The following is a 23,166-nucleotide window of genomic DNA, read 5'->3' as shown; positions in this document are numbered from 1 at the left end:
TGTATTTGTTTGACTTCACGTTTGCTCGTTTGTGTTTGCTTATTGACTTGATTTCCATTGTGTGTTTATTTAGTGGAGAAAGTGCGCGTGTGAATGCAAATAAACAGAGCCACGATAATGGTAATGTAGAGATTTAAGTGTAAGCGAATATTTAATAGTAGTTTAAATTTGTATAAACATGAGATAAAGGAAATTAAGCAAAGTGTAAGGTAATAAATGTGGTCAAAAAACTGAATTATTTTGCCCAAATGGCGGGTGATGGCTGGATACTCTCATAAGCTGTAACGAACGACTCGCTGTCGATTAAAAGTTGTTTGAAGTAGCTGAGAATTCGTATTGATGAAAATTTCCTAGTGAAATCGCTAGATATACACATCGGTACACAGAACAATTTATAAAATTTCAATTAATCCTAGAGCTATAGGTACAGGGTTGGCCATATTAAACTGACCCATGTGATTATTAAAAAAATATGGAAAAAGAAACATTTTTTTGTGTTTCATTGTGAAAAACATTTAATTTAGTTCAAGGAGATTCGTTTACATCACTTTTTGAATATGATATCGCGCAAGTGGTCGCCCTTAGCACGTATTTGGATATGTACAGGGTTGGCCATCTTAAACTGACCCATGTGATTATTAAAAAAATATGGAAAAAGAAACATTTTTTTGTGTTTTATTGTGAAAAACATTTAATTTAGTTCAAGGAGATTCGTTTACATCACTTTTTGAATATGATATCGCGCAAGTGGTCGCCCTTAGCTCGTATAGCGTAATGTGCCCGTTTTTCGGCGTTTTCCATAGTTTTGGCCAGCGTCTCGGCCGATATGGCGGCTATTTCCCGTCGGATATTGGCCTTAAGTGCGCCTAGTGTCTTTGGCTTGTTGACGTAAACCTTAGATTTCAAATTACAGTAAAAAGTTATAGGGTTACTCAATGGGTCAGTTTAATATGGCCAACCCTGTATTTAACGCCGTGTATGTATAGGTGCGTCCATCTTCCAAATTTGTCATGTTAATCTAGATGTTGTCCTGCAAGTAAAAGGCTTACAGTTTAACGCCAAAGAGATTGCCTCCGAACGGCTTCTTAAGAAGCATTTTTATGACGGGAATACACTCAGAGATTTACCATCGCCTGCTGAGGGATGACCGCTATTAGAAACCACTTTGTTTCTATCATTTGAAGTTTCATTGCCGAATCCAATGCAACGAATATGTAGTGATATAGTTTACGAAAAGTTCAATCCTGGTTTCGTAACACCTTACTTTATTCTTCGGCGATGTCATTAGGGTCAGAATAGAGAAACCTTTTCCTCTAACTTTGCATAACACAGAATGCGTTTGAGGTGGATTTTCTATGCGCTGATTTCATCAAGGCTCTTGATAGCATAAAGTTCGACTCACTGTTCGTCAAATTAGAAAGCTCAAGCTTGAAGCTCACTATTTTGCTCTTAACTGGCTTGAATCATCAACTGAATAACAAAAAGCTGAGACTTAAAATTTGCAACTGCTGCCAGGTATGAGAATCTCTTAGCCTTCGTTAGCAAATCTGTAAACCGTGGGCATTGTGGGTTAGATGGGGCTAATTCGAGAAAAAAAGGTATTCAAGGTCACAGCATCTCATTGCTGCAGTATTTCCTAGCATATGTGTTTTTTTATCTCAGTAAAAAAGTGAAGTCTTGTTTGCATTTAAATGGAATTATGTTCCCCGTACTTAGAGGCTAGTTTTCCTACTAATTTTAAAAGGCACACATTTTATTACATCTGCTTGCATTGGCATTCATCATCAATTCAACACACTCATGCACACAACACCTCAGTAGCACAATTGGGCTTATAATTAGTAGTAAATATTATTATTAAATGTGTGCGTTGGTTTTGTTTTATCCAAAAATTAAAGTATACCCCTTGGCGTGTACTTTATTTCTTTGAACTTCCTACCACTTTTTCGCCTGAGCACGACTACCTACCATTCAAAGTTGATAGGAAATGCTTTTTTCGCCACAATATTTGGTTTGTTCGACTTCTCGCCAACTTTACTGCTCCGCTTCTATCCAACGCTGTCCTACTCTTAGCCAAACCGTTATTTCATTCGTTCATTCGGCCCATTTGTACTAACAAAACGCATTTTCCTCTACTCCCAAAGCCCTATTTACTTATGCTTTTTATGCTTAGCGCATTTTCTTCTTGCCTCTTCACTTTTTGGCGGCTTTGTCCTTGGCGCATGGCCCATTCGAGCTCCTTCTACTCAGGTTTGTTGACATACGCTACTCATTTTTAATACCCTATTCACTTACTTACTTAATACTTAATGTTGGCTTAAAGTAAAAACATCTGTGTTATTTATTTACTTGCATACATACGAACATTCATGCATACATACATATATACGTAGAAATATTAAATATTTATTCCTATGCTGTTTTTTCCACTTTGTTTTTAACTTGTTACACAAATACTTATTGCGCTCTCTCGTTTTCTATGTTTCTTTCTATTTTCCGTGCTCCTGCTCCTGCTATTTTGCAACAAATAACAACAACTACAACAACAACCACAACAATCGTCATTACAACGATTTATAACTATGCAGCGAGGAAGCGACGAACTTTTAAGTCAAGCTGCAGTTATGGCGCCCGCTTCCGACAATAATAATCAGGATTTAGCCACAAAGAAAGCCAAATTGGAGCCAAGCACTGTTCTTGGCGGAGTTGGTAAGTTTCACATGCTTTCCTTTTATAAGTATTCTTTGCTATTTCTTAAGCTATTTTTCATTTAAGCACTGCTTGTTCTTTTTTTTTTGTTTTGTTTTTTTTGCGCAAAACTATTAGCCACTTGCTAACTGGTAAGGAGCGGGTGAAAAGCGGCCCGCTTTTATTTTTACGAAACGACATTAAGTAAACATTATTTTTAAGAGTTCCTTCTACTCTAATACTTCGGCTTGCTTTAAATATTCGCGCTAACTACAAATGCATTACAAATTCTTATTTTTCATTACATTTTTGCACGTGCGCATTATTAGCGTTGCCGCGCTTTTAGCTACTTATTTGAAGTGCTACATTGAGTGTTTGTAAGGGTGCTTTTTCTGAAAATAAAAGGAAAACATGATTTTATTGCGAAATAATATATATGCGTTTATATATTTGCATCTACTAAAATAAAAAAAAATAAATAATTGGCGCGTACACTTCAGTTAGGTGTTTGGCCGAGCTCCTCCTCCTATTTGTGGTGTGCGTCTTGATGTTGTTCCACAAATGGAGGGACCTACAGTTTCAAGCCGACTCCGAACGGCAAATAATTTTATGAGGAGCTTTTTCATGGCAGAAATACACTCGGAGGTTTGCCATTGCCTGCCGAGGGGCGACCGCTATTAGAAAAATGTTTTTATTAATTTTGGCTTCACCGAGATTCGAACCAACGTTCTCTCTGTGCATTCCGAATGGTAATCACCCATTCGGCTACAGCGGCCGCCGACATACTACTACTACTATAAACTTTAAAAATGCCGGTAGGGTGCATCACCCTCCATGCAAAAAAAAAATGCTACTGATTTTCCATCAGAATGTACAATAAAATGTATTATATTTTAAGACTTCAGCCAAAACATTTCATAATACTATTAAGATTTATGTGAGCCGAACCGATTTGAAAGCACCTTCAAATATTGACTTTTTTTATATAAACTTAGTTTTTGAAAATATTTTCCCGAAGAAATCAGCTCAGATGCAAGAAGGGATTAAGCTTAAAAAGTCTGCATAGAAATATTTAAAAATTATTCAATTGAAACAAGCAAATGAGATTTTTGATTTATTATCTTATTAGAGTATAGTTTATTAAAGTCCTTTGGAGCGATAGGTTTAAGGAAAATTTTAATAAATCAACCGAATTTTGATCGATCATTGCAGAGGTATTTTCTCACCTTTTTCGTTTCTTTGAAAAATAGCTCATTGGCTTTCCATTTTTTTCGTAAATATAAACATACCTGCGTTTCTTTGATTATCTATATATATATAAAGAAGTTACATTTCCTTGGTAATCTTATAACTCAAGAACCGCCAAACCGATTGACACAAAAATTTTAGAGTTCTTTTCTATCTTTGAGAAGTTGGTTTGTGTGAAGTTTGATTGAAATCGGTGCAGCCGTTCCTGAGTTATGACATTTTGAGTAATGGTTTTCTCTCATACGAAATGCCTGTATGGGAAAAACAACAACAAATACACAGCCGCTTATGAGCGTTTCTGTTGTACTGTTGTGGTTGTAAGTGTATTATGTTAATATTAATTTTGGACGAAAATATAATAAAAACTGGAGCATTCAAGGAACTGGAAAAACATTTTTAACTTTATTTATTTTAGCATAATTTTTTTAGCGTAAAAAATTGAAATGGAAATTAAAGAATCAAAGTTTAATTACAAGTTTTTATCGGCTCTTTCACCTTACCTGTATATAGGTGACCACCAAAATCAAATTTTAAAAAACTACAGAAAAGGCTATTGTGACATCTTTAGAAAGTATGTTGAATGAAAAAAATCAACTAATTCAACTGTTTAAACATTTTACGAGTTCTATAAAGAAAACTTAATATGAAAAATTTCTTGCGATATAAAAAAAACATTTTATGTATGGTGGTGCGAAGTCCACTGGGAAATGCTAGTGTTGAATAAAATTGTAAAGATTTTTGGATATAGTGATTTGATATTTTCAAATCGGTCCAGCTCAGGTAAACCGACTGTCGGTGTAAAAGAAAAACTGTGCACCACATATTGCTAAGTTTTGATTATTCATTTATTTATTTTGTAATTTAAATTATTTTATTATAAGAACATAGTTCATACTACAGCAAGAACCATATAAAGCAAAGTTTCAAACTTTGTATAAAATTTGTAAAAATTTTGAAAATTTTCATCAAAATTTCAAATATTTTACTCCCAATTTTTAGAAAACATTCGGATATGAAGTTTTATAGATCATTGAACTTTGGGTAATAGAGTGCGAATTTCAAGTGGTTCAATAGTTGCATTGATTTTTAAAATTTCTGTTGACGGTGTCGGGTGTTTGTTCCCATATAAAAAGATGTGAATAGGCGTTAAATAGAGGAAATGTTCAAAACGACGACTAAAATTTCTTTTAAGTTAAAACTCAGAAAAGTTGTTGAACAAAATTACGCAAATCTCATATAAATCAGATTATCCTAACTAGGTTGATATCGTCGTCGAAAAAGCGCTCATAACTTTGTACTCAAAAGCATTTGTTGCAATGCAGATTTTCTCTATGGTTTATATTTTTTGTCCTTATGCCGGTTTTATTAAACACATCCTATGTTATTTCGGAATTTTCTGTCTAAAAAGTTAAATCCCCACAAAAATCTCTTCAGTAGTTTCGCAGATTAGTGAGTTCAAACAGACAAACAGAGTAAGCACCTTACTTGGATGGCTCACATTTGCTTCGCTGGTTAACCAGCTAGTTTCTGGTTATTACTAAAAGTTTTTTTGGATTCTTCGCTTCTTCTTTGTGCATTTTACTGTCCACGTGCCTTTCGCGCTGCGTCTCATATTATACGAGGGGTGCCTTTTATATGTCGGGATTAAAGAACAAAAACAAATTTTAATCATCGAAAATCACTTTATTGTTTTTCAAAATATTCTCCATGAAGATCTATACACTTTTGCATGCGTTTGAACCAATTGTCGAAGCAATTTTGCCACTCTGAATGAGGTACCTCCAAAACATGCATTCTGAATGCTGCAATCGCTTCTTCAGGTGTCGAAAAACGTTGACCTCTCAGTTTGTTTTTTACGTACGAGAATAAAAAGAAGTCATTCGGTGCCAAGTCAGGACTATACGGCGGATGACCCATTAATTCGATGTTTTGGGTGCTCAAAAATGTAGTTGTTTGAGTCGATGTGTGAGAGCTCGCATTGTCCTGGTGAAGAGTAATCCGTCTTTCGCGATTGGTTTTCCTAATTTCTTGGAAGACAACTGGCAAACAAATGGTTGTGTACCACTCAGAATTTACTGTTCTACGTTGTTCTAGTGGTACGGATGCGACATGTCCAGTTTTTCCGAAAAAACAGGCGACCATTTGCTTGGAAGTGCTTCGTGCGCGAACAACTTTTGTTGGATTTGGCTCATCTTGAAACACCCATACAGTCGACTGCTGTTTTCTTTCGGGCTCATACACGTAAATCCATGATTCATCACCTGTCACGATGTCATAGACGTGTTTCGAAGCTCCGCTATCGTATTTTTTGAGCATTTCCTTCGACCAATCGACACGATCCTTTTTTTGAGCGATTGACAAATTGTGTGGGATCCAACGCGAACAAATTTTTTTGACAGTCAAATGTTTATGCAATATTGAATGTATGCTGGTCCCACTAATGCCTAAGATTGCCTCAATCTCACGATAGGTCACATGACGATTTTGCAATATCAGTTCGCGCACAGCATCAATGGTTTTCGGAACAACAACTGATTTTGGACGACCTTCACGAAATTCGTCTTGGAGTGAACTACGACCACGATTGAATTCACCATACCATCGATAAACATTGGTCCTTCATGGAGCTTCATCGCCAAAAAATGAATTAAGTTCATCCATGCAATGTTGCTGAGTTAATCCACGTCGAGAGTTGTAAAAAGTAATCGCACGAAAATGTTCACGATTTAATTCCATTTTTGGACCGAGATGAATCTTTTAAGTTACTGTAAACAACACAAATAGCGCTGGTATTTCAAAACGTTCTGAGTACGTAAAAGCCAAAAAATGTCAAACTTTGCGATACAGCTGTCAGTTGCCAGATTGCAATACCAGGGTTGCCAAATCCCGACATATAAAAGGCACCCCTCGTACAATAATGTAAGAATTTCAATTTTTTAGAAAATCGGGTTTATTTTTCTTTCTTTGTCACTAATCCCTTCCGTACTTCAACCATTTCACCTACCTACCTAATCCCTTAACTATAAAATTCTCTGCGTTAGCACTATTTTCCTCTTATGCTGCGATAAATCAGTAGATTAACTAACTTTATTTTAATTTTAATTCTTCCCATAAATGTTTCTGCAAGCTTGCAACCCCTAACCCGTAGAACATAATAATATTTTTTATTGTTCGATCCTCTAGCAACTATAGGCGGCCAACCTGTAATAAACCGATGTCATCAAATATCACATAAAGCGTGAAACGCTCATATGCACGCACGTGCAAAAAACAGTTTATGGCACACAATATATATGCGCACATTCACACACACTTACAAACGGATAATTAAAATAAGCGCACTCTCATTCTGTTTGGTTGATGTGCGTTGGGCTGCCACACTAATAAACGAACTAATTACACTTAAAATTCGAGCTACAAAATTTCAATGGCGGCATTGTTTGTTTGTTTGGTTGGTTGCGTTGCTGATGATCCGTTGATGGCTGGTTTTGGCCTATAAAAGCTGCCAAAACCCAAACGCAAACGCAAACGCAATGCGCTTACAACGCATTAATTAACCTCAACAAACAAACAAAAAGCAAATATTACGCCCATACATACATACATACATGTGTATTGGTGCACGCATATGTACATTTATATTAATGCATACGTATGTAAAGATATGAGCGGTGATAAGCGTGTGAATAAATTGCAGAGAGCAGCAACAAATCATAAAATTACTCATACGCACACGCAGCCAAAAACGCCATCGACTTATTTAGGTGTACTGTATGGAGCATTAATTATGTAGCTGATATACTGGGCGCTTTAAAATGTTGTTGTTGCTTTTGATGTTATTGTTTTTATGTTTGTTTTTGATTATTGTTATTTTCGTTGTTGCTGTTACAGTTGCGGCTGTGGTTGTTATGGTTATGATCATTATTTCACCCGTTGCCATTTGCGAACTGGTTTCGAGATTAGCAATGCTGGGTTTAGTTTCTAGTTTTTAACTAAACTTAAAACAATAATAATAATCTCGCACAAAACCACAGAATTGTGTGCACACATCATATAGCAAACACAAAAGTACAGCAAGCAACGTGCACAAACAAACTTTAATAGGAAAAATTTTAATATCAACAAGCGAGCCTTCTTGCTCCACGAAGTGCCACCAACGATGAATACTATAGATTTAATGAACTTAAAGATTCAATTAGAAAACTCAGTATTAATGGAATGAATGTTGTGCCATTGGCATCTTTAAGGGTAATTTTCTCAAATAAATTCTAACTTTGCAGGTCACTCGGGCGCTTATTGAACTAATATACCTCTCGGCCAGATACCATATTTAAAAACAAGTTCATGTTCCTACATTTTAATTTAGGTCCTGTTGCTAAGTTACAAACAGAAAACTGTTGTTATTCCATTTGGGTTCAATTTGTGATTTTTAAACAAATAATTTCTCGTGTCTTGCCGTAGTTTCACAATTCATAAATTTTTGTTTGATGTTTTGCTGAGAAACCAAAAAGAGTCAAACACTTTAAATAGAAGAATAATTTACCACCTGGGCTGGTAAAGCGTACTCTATAGGTAATATGAGAAATGCGCACTTAGATTAAAAAAAATTTTTTGCACCTTTTACCATAGTAAAAAACAATAAAAAAGGCGTTTTATGTTATGTTTTCATTTCCGCAAAAATTTATGAAAACCATGGAAATTTTTACCAAGGTTTTAAACAATTTAATACGACTCTTTAGAATGGTTATTGGTAGGCAGTTTTTCAATCTCTCTTCTCTAATTTTTGTGTTAGTTAAGTTGCTACTAAAGATATTTCCCGAATTCGCCCATTTTCAATACCATCAGTACTTTTCATAAGAGGTACTTATGTACCCCTGTTTATGCTTAAATTAAAATGTATTTTTAGAAATTTCTACTATAGATCCCAGAGAAGTGCCTCTAGGAAGTGACCGAATTCAAACATTTTAAAATTTTTCTCAACTCTCGTATCTTTCTATTTTTCCCAACTGTCCGGCGGCGTGCATGCCTGCCAGTTCATCTCTCACTATTGCACCAGAGAAGCCCTTTAATGCATAATGACCACCTTTTAACTGTAATTATATTAAGCACGCCGATAACCGAATAGGTCACTAGCACTTTTCGGTTGGGCGTCACCCAGTCGGCTATTTCGATGCTATTCATTTGAGTGTGTTTACACGTGCTTGTTATTGTTGTTGAAAGCAGGTGATATGTTATTTGCTCATCCGCGTAGTTTCTCGGTGAATATGCTGTGGAAATGATTGTCCTGTTTACTGCTGTCCAAAATTAGCATTCTATTTATAAATTTTTAGTTGAAGAATGAACGAAACATGTGGCACTCGGCTGCAGACACAAAAATTATTCGACGAGCTTGCCTACATACATATGTACTTCACTAAATAAAAGCTATATTCTGTATAATATTGAAAATAAATTGTACTGTTTCTATGTACTGGTTTTTGATATTGTTGTTGCTTTAGTAATGCTTGCTTTAGCCCAAAAAGCTTATTAAGCTGAATTTAATGAGTGAAAATATAATTCTTAAGGGTATAATTAGCAATTAATCGATAAAGTGCTGCAGTGGGAACGGTCTTGTGATATAGGGTGTTTCATTAGGACGATTCGATGTCAAGTGAGCCATGTATTGAACATGGTGTTAAATATTTCTGAACATTCGATTATTTGTAGGCAGGAGTATATTAACAAGAAAGCTGAACATTTTGGAAAAAACATTGACATTCTCATCAGTTCTTCAGAAAACTGCGCTTGGCTAAAGCAGTTGAATATAACTCGATAAGTTATGGGGATGTCATTGTGAAACTTGAAGGGGGATATTAATAAAAAACAAAACAAAAAAAATATGTAAAATAAAAAATGAAAACTAAAAAAAGAGATTTTCGTAGATTACAGATAAAAAACAAATTTCCGCAAAAATTTCGAACAAACACGTTTTTCCAAAAATTATATTTTATTCACGGCACATTGAACAGATAGTATCAGTAGCGTAATATAATATGTTTAATTTTTTCCTATTTATTTTGTCTCCAACTACTCAAATTTTGTTTAAATTAATTTATAGCCGAAGGCCATAGTAGCCAGTGCTTTGGCTCTTTAAGTGGAATAATTATTTATAATTGTTACTCTTTTAATAAATAAATAAAAAAAATAAAAATTTTTTTTCTTTTTTAACTTTCATCATACTCAAGAATAAAAATATTTTTTTTTACGTTTTGAGTTTAATTTCCGGTTTCTATAATACATCCAGAAGGACAACTTTTGACTGACTTCTTCTCATAAATAATGATAATTTTCATGAAGACCGCAAGTAATGTTGACCTTCACGACAACAGTCGCCTGTGGTTTGCCTGCAGGGACCATAGATTTCAAGTAGGACTGGCAGAAGACAGGCCACCGGCGTTAAATTATACGATCTCGATGGCTAGTGAATATCATCGATACGTGAAATGATGTGAAGCCTGTGAACGATTAATCCAATAAATTAAATATTTTTCATTTCTGTCAGCAAGTAGCGCCACACTTTTCAAACAGCATACATGCAAAATCCATACCATCGGCTACAAAAAAATTTGTTTTTGGTGTTTTGTTATCATTGTTTGTTCCATCGTCGCTGCCCTTGCGCATCTTCGAAAAAATGAGGGCCAAAATCCGCAACAAAGTGTGACTTTTTCGGTCTTTAGAGGCACCTTTTAATAGATTCATGGTTTGTTTTTTACTCAAATCCGGCAATTTTACACACTACAGCCACACTAAACCTGCAATAAGCCTCATCACTAAAAATTAGTTTCTTTCCGAACTTTTGCGAACAGTGCATTGATTTTGATAATAAATTTGAACTATTTTAACGCCCCGCTGAGTCATATACTTATAGTATTTCATGATTAAATTTCAAAACTAAGTTGCAACTTTAGAAAGATGGCGGCCATACACTGACAAAAAGTTCGAACGCACCCATTGTGAACCCCTTTATACGGGAAGGCATTTAATATCCAGAAAAGGCAGCTCTAGATGAATTAAATGAAATAATTATGGCAACGATAATAAAAACTGTGGTGCTATAAATATACGGTACATTAGGTAGCAATACCCTTCCAGCCGATCTATATATATATGTATGTACGTAGGTTGTGTATAGCGTATGTGCAAAAAATGACTTGCATTTGTGTTAGCATGCCAATTTATTATGTAACCTGGGTAAAAGCATTAACTCCATTAATTGCAGGCTCCCAATTTACTGTAATCTAAGTTAAACTAAATTCTAATCAGTCTCAAGCTTAGGGAATAAATAAAAGTTACTATTACTATGTTATTTTGTTACTATTTTCCAAAAAATGTAGTGGTTTTGGTTCGATTAAATTTTTTCTGGCACAAAATACCTGAATAATGTTTACGGTTTGTCTCGACAATAAAGCTAACAACATAGTTAGAAGTAATTATTATCCCTAGTGGTCAAAAACTTAGTCAGCTTATTTTCGTAAGCCTCACTTGAGCTCAGTTTTGTACCATAAAAAAATTTGACAAATTATTGAAGAGGAGGTAATAATCACTAGGTGCTAAGTTTGGATAGCGAATGCGATAGAATCTCCCATCTAACCACTCGGAACTTCTTTAGCGTCATTAAACAAGTGTACGAACTGGATGGTCTTAATAGAACACGACATCTTTTCTGCTCGTCAAATTGGGCTGCTTCTGATGCATAATCTGCTTCAATCTGTTCAGCTGTTCTTAAGATAAGTGCGATTTCCGTACCTGGTCCTGGCTTCTAATTCTCTTCAGGAGAAAATCAAAACAGGTTTAGGAAATTAATAGTAATAATATGTATTGAAAAAAAGCTTCCATTAAATCATGAATTGGCTCCTCACTCTAATAAATATTTACTGCCGAGAAGTTTTGGTGTTTTTGAATTAGTACGGATATGAAATCCTACATTTTCTGTTTAAAAAATAGTTTAAAAATATTCATCTGCTCCACCATCCAGTGTGACTAGTAAGTAATTTTTCAGTGCTGCAAGTTAGCTCTTTACCCCTAGAAATGCCGATATTCAGAAATCATGCCACTATGAGCACTAAATAATCTCGTACTGTCTAGCACGGGTTACTGAACCCGAACAAATGCTACAAAACCATGAAAGAAGACATCACCTAGATAAACTATGCTGAGGATAGCATAAGTCCAGTAGGGTTTTTTTCACGGAGAGTTAAAGTTTTCAAATTTTTTGCGAAAGTGCGAACAGTTTTTATCGAAAATATTATATTTAAACCGACTTCAGATTAAATTTGTGTTCTCAAACTTCTGTAATAGAATTTAATGAGGCATTTTTTTGTGTTACATTTTAATTATCTAACTTCTACCTAAACATGCACTTTTGACCTGTTCTGAAAATATGTATAATGTAAACTCGTTAAAAAGGCAGTTAGAAGGTTAAAATGTTCCTTGAAAATTTTAAGCAGACAAATTTATTTGGGGGTCACCAAACACAGAAAACTCGGACGGGCTAAAGTGACTGCACAAGAAATCTTTGTTGCACATGCGCCCCGCAACATAACGAAAGCACATCATCCCTTAGAGCAGCTTTGACTATTTTTTTTTTCTTTAATGCTCGTTATTTTTGTGTAAAAGTATAGCTTATTGACTAACAAAAACTATATAAATAAATCCAATTTTCAAATTTTATACAAAAATCAGAAAAATTCCACAAGTTTTTAGTTAGAGTACGTGGAGAAAAGGAGCAACAAATAATTATAATCTTATATCTATGGGAGATTAATACATATAAAAAATGATTTGAAGTAATTTTTCCGACCAATGTCTGGCTCTAATGTGACTTTAGAAAACTTTGTTTTATTTTGTATTTTTCCCCAAACAAGAAAGGCAGTATCGATTAAGTCTATCGGCTTGTCGGAACCTTTTATTTTAACTAACAAATTGATAAATAATAAATACTTCTCACAAAATGTGATCTTTTTATTTATTTTTGGTAATTTTTTTGCATTTCCAATCATTCCATCTAACCTTTTTATGATATATCATACAAGCTGGTACAAAATTAATCACTCTATCGGGAAGTTTATGATTTTTGCAAATGGCGCCGTACGTCAATCATATTGGACTCTAGTGAGTTAGACTGCTGTAGTTTACAAAGAGACAAGCAGGGGTGCGTGTAAAGATCAAAATAAAGATGTATATATATTTAGATAAGGAACTATTTGCATTTGGTGGTCTTTGGAGGTGTGCCGCCGAGGCCGCGGCGGCCATTTGGCCGATGTTTTGTTCCATACGTAATTGAGCCATACCAATATTATCATAATAAAGAGAAATGACAATAATTTCCTAAAAAATTGCATTTTATTCAAAATCAACATCGGCGCTTGAAACTTAACCGCCCTTTATTTAATTGGCGCTTACACCCTTTTTGGGTGGTTTGCCGAGCTCCTCCTATTTATGGTGTGCGTCTTGATGTTGTGCCACAAATGGAGGGTCCCAGTTTTAAGCTGGCTCTGAACGGAAAATATAAAGATTTACATCACTCAAAATTATTTTTTTTTAGTAAAACAGATATTTTAAAACAAAATTTCGTGATTAATTTTGCACCACACAATCCGTGCTTACACTGCTTCAAATGAATTTGTTATTATTTCAAAATCCATCACTTAAAATAATTTCTTTTTGGTAAAAAGTTATTCAAAAATCCAATTTTATAATTAAATTTATGCCAACGTCTATTTAAAAACTCGTACCGCTTTTCCACTATAGCCATTATTAGTTAGTTTTTTCTCCTTTTCATTCTTTTACATTTTCACTTTTTGTTGCTTTTGTTTTTGGTTACGTATTTTGCGAAAACTACTGCCCGCTGAAAACATAATATTTATTTATTACTCTACAAAAGACTTTTCTATTAATTAAAAAGCAACAAAACACGCTTTTGTGCACCGTACGCTCAATCACTCTTTGCATGCTATTTAAGGTGGGTACTATCGTTAGTGTTTTGTTGTTGTTGCGTTTAGTCACTCGTTGCTGTTCGATTTAACCGCAAAACGATGGTTGGTTAGGTGGTTGTTCGGTTGGTTGGTTGGTTAGTTGTTTAGTATAGCCGCAAGCACAAACGTCAACATGGTTGGTGGAAAGTAAGAGAATACAAACAGGCAGGCAGGTAGCAGTAGTAGCAGAAGTCGTCCTCTAACCCGCGCACATGCACACACGCCAACCCAACGGACTCGCATATAATGTTCCGCGCCGCTCAGCAATGCTGGATAAGGACGAGACTCCGCATATGAGGGCCGGGTGAAGTTAGGTAACAGAGATATATATGTGAAAATATGAGCACCTGTAGTGTGCATTCTCATTCTTCGCTTCTATTTAGAGCTCTTGCCCTTAAGCGCCACTACTACCAGTCGTTCATAGTGGAAAAATTTGTGGTTGCGCTCCGACTGACGCAGCGCTGATAATGCTTAAGCCATGCAGCAGTACTTGTTGCCATTGTTGCTTTTGTTGCGTTTGGTACTACTCTCTCCAGCGGGCATTTTCATTTCACCGCTACAAAATGAAAGAATGTTTGGTTTTTCAACATCAGTTTTTTCCTACCTTTATTTCAACGCTCTCCGCTTTGTGGCGTAATTCTGTGGTTGGTTTGTTTGCAAATTTCTGGAAAACACGCTGGAAAATTTCCGCTCGCATGCGTGTTTGAATGAATTTACATGCAATGCTTTGTGTATGTGTATATTTGGCTGTGTGTGTGTGTGCCAAGTTTCAACAATAAAATTGAATGAAACAAGGAGCTAATAGATTTGATGGCTTTGTATTGAACAGCTGCAGGTGCCGATCAGTTTTTGTTTGTATCACAAGAAATTCATTCGGACTTTGTTTTTTGTTCTTCGTTTTTATTTTGTTTTTTGCTACAGGGAAGATTTAAAATTTTAATTAGCTTAGAAAAACATTTGTATGCGATTTTTTGAGAAACTTTAATGCAAATTTTCCAAAGCGAAAAATGCTAATTCTGAACGAATTAATTTCCAGTGCAAGATTCAAAGTTCAAACTTGGACAAATCCTATTATTCAGAAAGAATCAGCAAACTAGAACTGCGTTGAAGGAAGTGTATGAGCCTAGAAGGAGAATATGTTGAAAAATGAACAACGTTTTCTTCAAAATATTAAGTTGTTTTAATTATTGTACAGACTTTTTTTCTGTTATTCTGGGAAAACATTAAATAATGGAATAAACTCTTCGTACTTTAAAATTGCCAAAATTATTTCCTCTTGAAAGTTTCCATGTCAAGTGTTCTAAGTATTTTGGACATCGTTGCCAATGGAGATCGTTGTGAAATTAAAAAGAAATATTTAATCATTAAAAAATTTAAAAAACAAATATTGAATCAATCAAAATTTAATCAAGTCAAAAATTAAAAAAAAAATGTATGGATGAACTAAAGCCTTTGGGAAAGCATTTTTCGCCGTAGGAGGCCAATAGTTTAGAAGGGCTAATCGTGGACTTTTCACTGCGACTATGCACTGGGTCTCCGCTTTCATTCTGTACGCGATTGTTTAACCCCTTTAGCCCTATGGTTAAAGTGCTAGTGAAACTTTTACTGTTCTTTGGTAAAAAATATGTTTTTATGAGCCTAACATATAATTAGCTTTTTAATCTCATCGGTGATATGCTTTTTTTACAATTTCCGAGAACGAGCGCAATTGACACACCTTGCAAATTAGGATGAAATTTCAATAAAAATTATCTATAAAAAAGAAAATCTCTTAAAGAATAAAATGTAACAATATCTTTTCAAATATATGTGCAGGGTGGTCCATCTAGCGTTTGGAATTTAGTTAAATGCGGCTCCAAATAAAAAGCGCATGAGTATTTTTCCATGGAATTGTATTCTATGTGAAAATATCCGACACTTTCTATAAAATATGGAACACAATTTCTTTCAAAACAGTTTAACGTCTGCCTAATTCGTCTCTGCTGCCCGTTATCGCTCAGTTTTCGAATTTATGAATAAGTTTATATCGTTTGCTCCAGTGCAGAAATGTTTGGATTTCTAGCTAACGATTTTTTTCTCACTTCAATCTGTTTAACGTGGGCGTCACCCGCCCTGGTGGGCGTAATTGGATGCGTAATGACCTAGCTTTTGTTTTTTATTTACCATGATTTCCAAGTTAAAATATTTTTTTGCAATTTAAAAATTTCTTTTTTATTTATTGTTTACTTATTCTTTGTTCAATATTGTTCGTAAAAGTAAAACCTTGATGCTTCATGAAAAATTTGGAAAAATTCAATTTATTTTCATCTGAATTTTAAACTTTTTAATCTAACTTTTTAGAAAAATTTCGTGTTACCAGTGGCATTCCTCATGAAATTTTGATAAAATAAATGCAAATTTTAAATGCATACAAAATTGCGTTGAATCTTAAAAATGTGTTTTTTTCTGTCGAGTTTTTGGACTCTATTCTATACGAAATGCAATTATTGTAACAGAAAATGCTCACTGTTGAATGATCGTTAAAAAAAAAAACAATAAAAATAAAAAGATTACAATTCTCTACTATATAAGTACTCCACAGCACAATTTCGAGAGCTCCCTTGACATGTGAATACGATCTGCTCTATCAAGTATGTGACTGCGACCATTTGGCCGCTCTGAACTTTCTCGTGTTGAGAAACAGCTAAGAATATATAATATTAGCCATCAAATTAATACAATAATTCTCGATACAACAATTCTGCAGCTATTAAATCATATCGTCACACACACCGAAAAATTCAGGAACTTAAATCACGTTTTTCCAATCTTTTAGTATTCATCTTTATGTCCTACAATCCGTTTCTTTATATTCGATTGAATACAACTATTAAATATACGATGGCTTGTTTCTGGCTTTTTCTGTCGCTCCCAGCCACTCGGAAATAAATAAAAATCAAATTAATGTAAAAATATCAAATCCACTGAAACGACACGACTAAAATCATTAAGAACCGATGTAACAATACCAACAACTAAACTGTCTAATATTTGTATATATGTATGTGACTTTTATACGTAGCCAAGCAAATACTCACATACATGCGGCGCGCATGTGTGTGTTTGCATAAAAGCATTGAATTCATACGCGTTTGTATTGGTTTGATCAACAAAAGCGGCAAAGCAGAGCCAAAATCAAATAAAAATAGAGTGTAATAATAATAAAAAGAAATTCGAAAAGAAGTGGGAAAATACAATAAAAGTCAAAGGCAAAAAAAAGTACCACAAAAAAAAATAGCACACTGTGCAAAGAGCAAAATTGAATGAATGGGAAAAATAACAACAAGTGAAATTGCTAAATAAATGTGTAAGGACACTTTTATTGTGTCATGGCGCAGACATTGAAGACGGCTAATACACATATATATGTATATATGTATGTGCCTGCTTGTATGTATCGTGTGCTAATATTTATAAATACATTGGTTAGCATTTGCGTGCTTGCTTGGGCTAGAAAAACAGCAAAGCCAACCAAACAAAAAAAAAACACACCATACATGCATACGTAGTTGAAGTGTGTGCATATGTATACGAGTATGAATAAGTTTAGAAATAACAAAAAATACAAATATAAGCATGAGCTTGTCCAGTAAACATGCTTAAGGGCAGCAGAATCTTCCTTGACTGCCAAGGCAACATAATTGCAGATTAAACTTAATAGCTGTGTGAAGATGGAGGACGCTGAGATGGAATCATCTTACTCATCTACTCATTTGTCAAGCTGTCTAAGAGGCTAAGATTAAAATAACTTGACTCTCAATTTTTAACTAAATCGGAGGAGCTTTCAGATTTGCATATCAGTCACATGTCGCAATTTTCTCATAAACACGTAGTGGTTTTCCTTTAAGCACCTCTTAGCTAGTGACCGTTCGTCTATATGCTTGCCACTATTCTCTATCACTGATAGTTGTTTCTTCGTAAAAGTTTATTTATCTGAGTGTGACTCACTAAACTATTCGTTCTAAAGACTCTTTTATGATCCACAGACGAGTAGTAAATTCATAGTCCAGCCATTATGTGAGTATTTCCATATAATTCATAGAACTGTCTCTAAGGCGTCTCTTTTTCTTAAAGTGTTTTTTTTTTTTTTTTTTTTTTTTAAATTTACCCTTTTATAATCAAAGCTTTGTTCACAATTTAAGAAATATACACTAGCATACAAAAAGTTCTAATCGTTCTGTGCAAAATACTCATAGACCAAAAATTTATTGAAGGTAGGCTAATTTTTTGATCTGCCGCACTTTCTAAGATCGAAAATGATGCAGAACTAAGCAGTTTGTTCGTGTTTTGCTAAGTGCAGTGCAGTGGCAGAGTAGGTGTTCAAGAGTTCTTCTCGCGTTGACTTCGTTACATATTGTGCAAGTATTATTTGCACTACCTGCAGTTTGACCGCGCGCGATCAAATGATACAGTGTCCTGTCAGTATTCCCACTACAAGATTACACTCTTTCCTGGGAAGAGATGAAATATAGTTTGTAGACCTGCCATTGTGCCTTCGTAACATGATTTTTGCGACGCTGCATGAGCTGGCTCTTTCCCATCTTGAGTTCGCTTCTTGAATCATTGCTGCATCTATATCCAGTCATTGTTGGGAAAAGGGGGTGGTATACCGGTTGTGCAAGCTACAGGAAGATTTGCGCCTGCTTTGGGTAGTATATCCATTTCCATCGTTTCCTTCAAGTTTCTGCTGATGTAGAAAATACAACTTACATGCGTGGTATATATTCTTACAGTGTTTGAGCTCTTGTTTTTAAGTAAATTTCTAAGTAAAATATTGTACTATAACCGAAGTGCCAAATCTTGAAAAAAATTTAAACTTACGCGCATGGCATATCTACAGTGCCTGTCACAAAACATCGTACCATTTTTTTACAGTGTTTGATATTTTTTATTTCTTTTTATAAAATTACAATTATTTTCTAAGTAAAATAAAATAAGTCGAGGGGCCAAATTAAAAAAGGAAGATTTTAAAAAAATTGCCGAATTTTCAAAAATCAAAAAACATTTCCATGGGCAGTATTGTGGCCTTTTTCATTTTAATATAATAAGGGTGTCGCAGATATGAAGATTTATACAAATTTTGTTAGCAGCTGTACTATATTCTATTATGTTAAAAAAAAGTATAACAATAAACAAACAAAAATGTAAGAGCTGAAGATATTAAAAAAAAAAAAAATTAAATATTCCTAGCTGCGCGATTTTCGTTGGCATTCACTAAGTCGTTCCGGACTGTTAAAAAAAACCGATTCTTCTTTTTTCCAAAATATACAACATTTTTCTAAACGGCTGAAGGCAATTATCGATTCGATTCACCATTTCTCTGCTCGCTATGTGTGGGCGCTGCTTGCTTCACTTAAAATTTGCATGTTGCATGAATAGCAACAAAGCAAGGTTCGCCACTAGAGCCTCATAAAAGTGTGGCCAGCTCTCTTTTCTTATATCAAGTAAGCTTCATTACTGGTACCCATTAAGTGCTGCCAAACAAATAACATTTTTGGCTGCTCTTTTCCAATGCTGCCAACGTGTATTTATTCATACCAGCTGCTTCATGTCTTTGCCACTCCCTAGCGCCTAGCGAATCGAATATGGTTATTATAAGATTCGAAAAATATGCTTCCAATTGCCTTCTAGATAGTGAGTGGGTATATTTACATTACATATTTTCAGATACGAGTATGCTTCAACATATATTCATTGTAAACAGGTTGAGTAAATGTTAGGAATGTCGAGAATTGGCTAAGGAAAATTAGCAAATGGTTTTGGTCAGTGTTCATCGATCCATCGCGTATGTATTTCGTCTAATCCATGCTACTGAGCCTGCGAAACGTGTTCTGGCACATCGAGGACGACTGAAGGCATTAAGCGTTGGCGCGGTGGAGACAACAATATATTGATTAAGTACCAGCAACGTCGGCGCAACAGCCAACAGACGGTTGAATTTTACTAGCTTCCACCCAGACTATTTTGGCGCCGCTAGCATATAGCTTTCACACCAAAAATTAATATATAATATATAGTGTATGTATGCATGTATATAAATGGCCATTCCCATGACATCGTGGCATTGTGTGTGCGACCACCTCGTGTTCTTTACAATACTTCAATTGTGTATATGTATTGTGATTGTTTGTTTGTTTGTTTTGGAGTTGATGTGTGGTTGGTTGCGCTTCGATAACGTTGCCATTGAACGTACAAACGGTTCTCCAGCGCTACCCCACTGTTCACTAACTATGCTTGTGGAGAGTAGCAACAAAAGGCGCAATATGCAACATATGGTATGCGACGCGACACACATTTGGTTGCCAACTTACTTGCCACACGTAAACATGACAGACACGTTGCACTAACACGTAAATGTAATAAAAGAACGCTAGGCAGGCGCCATTGCCACCGTAATACTTTTCTCCTATTTCGTAAATTTTCATTGTATGCTCTTAGGCGCCACAGCACGACTTCCTTACTCTGTGGATATTAGATTTTAGAGAGAGAGGGATATCAGTGAGAAATACAAGGCTTGTACATTAATGTTCGCCTATATCTGTGTAAGTCTACATGGGGGGGATAGTGTTTTTAGTCTCGCCTATGCGCTATTGAGTTTTTGGTTGTCATTTATTGCTATTTGATCTTGGTGTTATTTGTGTTGCTGTTAGTGGTGATTGTTTGTTTATTGGTCGATTGCTAGTTTAATGGCTACACTACACAACATTGATTAGACTATGCAAGCGAACCTCGCAAACAGTGAAAAATGGTAATTAAAGTAGCAGTGCATAGCAAAGCTAACTGGTTCTATAACAAGAAGGAATATTCGCAGAGGCAGAACTAAATCAAGCACAGTGGCCAGGCAGGCGACAATGACAGGATTAAAGACAATTACAGACTGTGACAGTGACAAAAATCAGCTGAAAATAGCGGAAGTGCAATGACATACTGGCAATATCAGGGACCTTGATAAGACTATCATTAAAAGTTACAGTAACCGTGACAGTTAATGTGACAATGGTAGTGACAGTAGCGGGGACAATAACAGCCAAAGGGGCAAGATAAAAGTAGGCAAAATAATAAGAAGATATATCAATAACTTTGATAATTACAGTGGTAATCCTTTGACAAAACTATAATTATAGTGGCAGTAGCAGTAACTCTGACAATAACAGGGACAATGAGAATAACTATGAGAGTGACAGTGATAGTAACAATGGCAATGGCAATGACAGTTGCAATTACAATAGGAGTTACAATGACATTTAGGGTTACAATGGCAAAGCCGAAAAAAAAACAGTGGCATTTACAGTGACGATGATTATGACATTGGCGCCTAGTGTGATAATGGAAAAATAGTAACAGTGACAGTGACAGTGACAGTGGCAGTGACAGTGACAGTAACAGTGACAGTGACAGTTACAGTGATAGTGACAGTGACAGTGACAGTGACAGTGACAGTGACAGTGACAGTGACAGTGACAGTAACAGTAACAGTGACAGTGACAGTGACAGTGACAGTGGCAGTGACATTGACAGTGACAGTGACAGTGACAATGACAATGAAAATTATAGTGTTATTAACAGAATGACAATGGCAACAACAATGATTAATAGTGAGGATGACAAGAAAATTGAGAGAAAAACGAAGGAGGTGACTTTGACTATTTTTCAAAATGCCCTTACAGCGACCGTCATCTACTGCGATGAGTGGTGTGGCCACTAAAACAATCCCTTCTCCTATTCTGGGAAGACTCCCTACTATCTTCAGCATTACTTCGGCAGAGCTCACAACTGCGATCATGGAATGGACCAGTTCTATTCACCCTCTCTGGGTCCCCCATATTTGTAGTTAGTTTCATATTATAGGCTCTTCTTATTACGTCTCCGTCTGTGATTTGTATTGGAGGGTGCGATACCACCAATCTGTTTCTTCAAAGCATCTCTTTCCAAGAGCCATCTGTCTCAACTTAAGAGTGTTCGGCGTCATTGCTCAGTGCGTCGCAGTATATGCACCTGGGGTCGCTTACCTTACCCATGCGGGTTAACTTTGACTATACAACCTTCATACTTCCAGTGACAATAACTACAAACATATTACTCATTTGTCATACATGAAATTTAATAAGAAACGAAAATATATTTTCTGAGATGATAGCTGCACAGCAAAGTTATAATCATTAATCGATCACTAGCGTTTAAATGGTGGACCGTGGTTTAAATGAGACCCGTGATTAAACTTAATTTTAAAATAAGATTCTCTCTGGTGAAATAAGCAGATTGTTTTTAGAATAAATTTTTTACACCAGTTAGTCCTAAGTATTTTTACTAATGACCAATCGTCGTAGCCGAGTGAAATTGTGTGAGCTTACCATTTGGAAAGTCCCTCTAAAATACCATAATTAGGTTCTTTTTTCCAGTGAACGTCCACTATAAGCAATGGCAAATCTCATAAAGCAAAGCTTCTCATAAAAATCTATCTGACATTTAGAAGTGATGAAAAAAGGAAGAATCTTCCATTTCTTGAATAAAATGGAAATACTTACCATAAGCTCGGCCTAATCCCTAATATAAGATATACGCGTCAGTTTTCACTTTTTAACCCGAATTTTGTTTATTTCTCAGTTTTGTATTCTCGATTAATCGATATTCGACTTTTAATTGAGGTACAAATATTCAATAAATTATATTGCGTCTATTGCCATTCCATACCTTTCAACACCTCATCGCAGCGACATTTTGCACTTTGCAAATAAATAAACAATATCGTGGTCGCCAATTGACTTTCAAAATGTATATATCCTCGCTTTTACTATTGGCCACTCTCAATGCATCTGTATTACATATACATGTCATGCATATGTACTTATACACATACATTTTTTCCCAAAGTAAACACACACATTTCCAAGCGACTGCCTGCCGCTATTTCCATAGGAGAATTTTATTTCTATTTTTTCTTTTGATGGTGCGAGGTGGAACTAGCACTAGCTTTTCATTTAAATTGCAATTTAGAATAATTGCATTCACCTTCTTCTATGCGAGGCCAGCCGCGCGACCATCGTTGAATGTGCAGATAAATACTTTAAACTGTTATGTGCTTTTAGGCGCCAAACGGCAACTTATTGTAGGCTATGGTATAAAATAGTATTGAGAAGTTTTCTACTGCAAAAATGAATTTTTTATTGGCCTAATGCAA

At 35.3% G+C, this 23,166-nt stretch overlaps 1 protein-coding gene across 2 annotated transcripts in view; it reads left to right on the top strand.

The window, feature by feature from the left end:
• Window positions 1-2,582: 2,582 nt before the first annotated feature.
• LOC129235529 (polypyrimidine tract-binding protein 2) overlaps window positions 2,583-23,166 on the top strand; it is a 158,992-nt gene continuing 138,408 nt past the window's right edge. For both annotated transcript variants that reach the window (XM_054869419.1, XM_054869418.1), the window contains exon 1: window positions 2,583-2,709. In XM_054869419.1, the coding sequence (XP_054725394.1) occupies window positions 2,583-2,709 (127 nt within the window). The remainder of the gene's footprint in view (window positions 2,710-23,166) is intronic.

The sequence above is a fragment of the Anastrepha obliqua genome, chromosome 1 (genome assembly GCF_027943255.1).
Source record: "Anastrepha obliqua isolate idAnaObli1 chromosome 1, idAnaObli1_1.0, whole genome shotgun sequence".
In the NCBI taxonomy this organism is placed as follows: Eukaryota; Metazoa; Arthropoda; class Insecta; order Diptera; family Tephritidae; genus Anastrepha; species Anastrepha obliqua.
The sequence above is the reverse complement of the archived record's forward strand: the minus strand, read 5'-3'. Positions and strand labels throughout refer to the sequence as shown.